A 3,327-nucleotide genomic window follows, 5' to 3' on the forward strand; every position below is an offset into this window, starting at 1 on the left:
CTGTAGTGTAGTGAAATCTCTCTACCTTCTTTTCAGTGGGAGTATTGAGATGACCAGCCGGCATCCTGGCCATGGAGAGAGTACTCACTCCACGGATAAACAGCCACCTGCCTTCACACCCAGGCTCCATGTCCAGCGGCCTCTGTCAAAGGAGAACATTGCCATCCACTTCTCAGCCCTTGGGAAGGAGGAAGAGGAGGAGGAAGAAGAGCTATACTGTACAACTGTCTCCACTCCCTCAGCTGCCATGTATGACTCAGATATCGTGACAGCCTTAGAAGCAAGTGAGGAGATGTTTGATGGGGTGCCATCAGCCTCTGCAGCTGGAGCTGGTGTTATTCCTGAAACATCCAGACTTTCTTCCCCTTCAAGACATCACACTATCAATTCTACCACTCAGACTCTGTCCTCAGCCTCAACTTCAAACTCCTCTCCTACAAAATCTTTGAGCTTTCCCTCCAGTGACAAACCTTTTCTAAGCCTAGCGAAGTCCATCTCCTCTGATGCCGAGTCACGTGATGGGGTTTCCTCTATTCCCACACCATCACTAAGGCACACGCATCTCATGAAGACTCTCGTTAAATCTTTGTCTTCAGACACATCCCAGGATTTGTCCTCTTCATCAGCATCCTACCGTCTTCCAGAATCCCGCCTTAACCTGCAACTCTTTAAGCAATTTGCTCAGTCCCGGTTATCATCTGCTGCCATGTCGTCAGCTAGTGATTCTAAAACTGCCCCCTCCTCACCGTTGACATCCCCAGATAACCGCAGCTTCTTCAAAGTCTCAGAAGTGGAGGCACGAATCGAAGACACCAAGCGTCGTCTATCGGAGGCAATTTCTGAACCGCTTCAGCTGTTGAGTAAGATCATGGATGAAAAGAGTGGCAACTTAGTTGGAAGCAGCATTTACCGGCCCAAGGTACTTTCTGCCAGTGCCACAGAACTGTCAAGTCTTGGTTCTATCAATGGTCCAATGGAGACTAACAATAATTACTGCATTAAGGAGGAAGAAGGAACTGACTGGGAGGGTGAAAGCCCGAGCAGACAGGCCTCTGCTGCAGCAGAATCCCCGCTGAGCACTGCCTTTGCCACTAAAAGTCCCAGCAAATCATCTTTGCTTTACATGTCTGCTCTAGCAAAGCAGGCAGAAGAGGACTATTGCATTCTGTCCAATGAGGAATTTGAGACTTTTACAGACACAGAAGGTGAAAGTGTTGATAAAACTGATAATACTGGAACCGGTAGTCTAACTAAAGTGCCACTAAGTGGTAGTACTGAACCCTGCAGCGAGGATGAATCTGAATATATTGAGCCCCCACCTAGTGTTCCATACTATACTCTCCTCATCCTTACTCTACTCCTCTATGGGTGTTTTATATTGCCTCTGCCTAGTTATATTGGAGGAGTGCTGCTTGGGATTGAGCTGGGATTCCTTTTAGCCATTGGTTTTGTGTGGCTGGCAGGACCAAAACGTTCTGGAGGGAAGAACATGGGACCTAGACGGCATGGAAAGCTGCTCAATGTGACCAAGTTGGACATTAAGGAACCAGATATCTACAAGGTCAGTGAAACGCTTTTAACAGAGAGGAGCCAACATGGCTTGTTTCAGACAAACTTCAAATCACATAATCTACATTTATCAACACATTTTCTTTCCTTCAGGAAAGATTTGTACATAGTTACAACAGCTGTGCGATTTAAAATCTTTTTTTCTTCTTCTCAACAACAAAGCAAAAAAGCAGCAAATAAACGTAGAGAAGGATCCTAGGAGAACTATATCCAGATCAATTTAAAAGCCTTTGAATACAACAAGCCTTTTGTACTTTCAGTTGGTGGTTAGAACACATGGTTCATGGAGATACTTGGGTGACCTTTTCAATCACTGTAGAAATATGTTACATAAGTGTAGAGTTTACTCCATTTTCCAGGTACAGTGATTGATTTTGTCTCTGTGTTTGTGGCTCTTCCAAAAAGGTTTTTCTTGTTTGAATTCTGGAAAGAATATACAGTGTGTGAGGATAGCAATAGCTTTTCTAGTAAAACTATTTTGCAACACATTCCTTAAACATAATCAACTCCACGTAAAATCAGTATATCTTTGCAGGGTTGGATGAATGAGATACAGAACTACGACCCAGAGACGTATCATGCCACACTGACGCAGTCCGTCTTTGTCCGATTGGAGGGATCCATCATTCGACTGTCTAAGCCCAACCACAACATCGCCCGCCGTGCCTCGCACAATGAACCAAAACCTGATGTTAACTACATCAGTCAGAAGATTTATGATCTTACATACAGCAAAGTAAGTAGTTACATGCATACATTAGAACAGAATTTATACATTCTTCCAGCTTAACTTTTTTTTTTAATGTACCATAAGTCTTTTATAAATTTTGAAATTGTTACCAAAAGAAATTTAAAGAAGTTAAACTTTTCAGTTTGGCTATTATCTTTTTTTGTTAACCAAACTCTTCCCTCAGGTGTATCTCGTGCCTCAGGGTCTCGCCAGGAAGCGAGTCTGGAACAAAAAATACCCTATCTGCATTGAACTTGGCAGGCAGGATGACTTCATGTCAAAGGCAGAAGGTGAAAGAATGGAGGCCAGTGAGGGCACACGGGAGCGAGGAGAGGGAACGGGGGCATTCCAAGAGCGGAGATCATCATCATCATCATCTTCTTCCATTCTGACACTCTACCTATTTGGAAGGACTGGCAGGGATAAGGAGGAGTGGTTCCAGCGGTTTCTGTCAGCCTCTAAGCTAAAGGTGGGCTTGAAGAAAAGTTCCAGTGTTGTAGGACTTAAGAAGGGTGAGTAAGGGCTAAAAGGGCCGGAAGTCATTTATTCTTACAATATAGTTATGCTCTTATAGCAGGAATTCATCAACTCTTTGTTACTTTTGCTGTGACCCACAGCTTTGAGCTGTCACAGTCGCAACAGCAGCCGCAGCAGTCTGGATGAAGCCCTGACATCTCAGACCAAGTCAAAAGACTCATCAGTCTCTTCCACAACAGTGGGCAGTGCCAAAACCAAGCCTCTGCTGGACTACAGTGTCTACATGGGTTCCTTAATGCCTAAAGAGTCTGCAGTCAGCCCTACAGCTGCCAGCCCTGTTCTTCAGAGTCCACAGAGCAGCCCTGGAGCTGATAAGAAGGTAGCACATACTCATTTCACATTCATACTCGTAACACATTTCTCTCTAATTTCCTTTTTGAGGTGTTGTCTCATTTGCGGTGTAACCTCGTTGGACTAAACAGTGACTATACGCAATAAAAAGATCATTCTGTGACATATAATAATACATTTTACATTTGCACATATCCTTG

At 44.1% G+C, this 3,327-nt stretch overlaps 1 protein-coding gene across 1 annotated transcript in view; it reads left to right on the forward strand.

Annotated features, from left to right (window-relative positions):
- The window catches only part of LOC102207984 (testis-expressed sequence 2 protein-like), a 31,444-nt gene that overhangs the window by 16,132 nt on the left and 11,985 nt on the right, over window positions 1-3,327 (forward strand). Inside the window, exons 3-6 of the mRNA XM_013911921.1 lie at window positions 37-1,561; window positions 2,105-2,305; window positions 2,484-2,811; window positions 2,917-3,155. Of these exons, the coding sequence (XP_013767375.1) occupies window positions 50-1,561; window positions 2,105-2,305; window positions 2,484-2,811; window positions 2,917-3,155 (2,280 nt within the window). The 5' untranslated portion in view covers window positions 37-49. The remainder of the gene's footprint in view (window positions 1-36; window positions 1,562-2,104; window positions 2,306-2,483; window positions 2,812-2,916; window positions 3,156-3,327) is intronic.

The sequence above is a fragment of the Pundamilia nyererei genome, unplaced genomic scaffold, assembly GCF_000239375.1.
Source record: "Pundamilia nyererei isolate P.nyererei 1_Seehausen unplaced genomic scaffold, PunNye1.0 scaffold00075, whole genome shotgun sequence".
In the NCBI taxonomy this organism is placed as follows: domain Eukaryota; kingdom Metazoa; phylum Chordata; class Actinopteri; order Cichliformes; family Cichlidae; genus Pundamilia; species Pundamilia nyererei.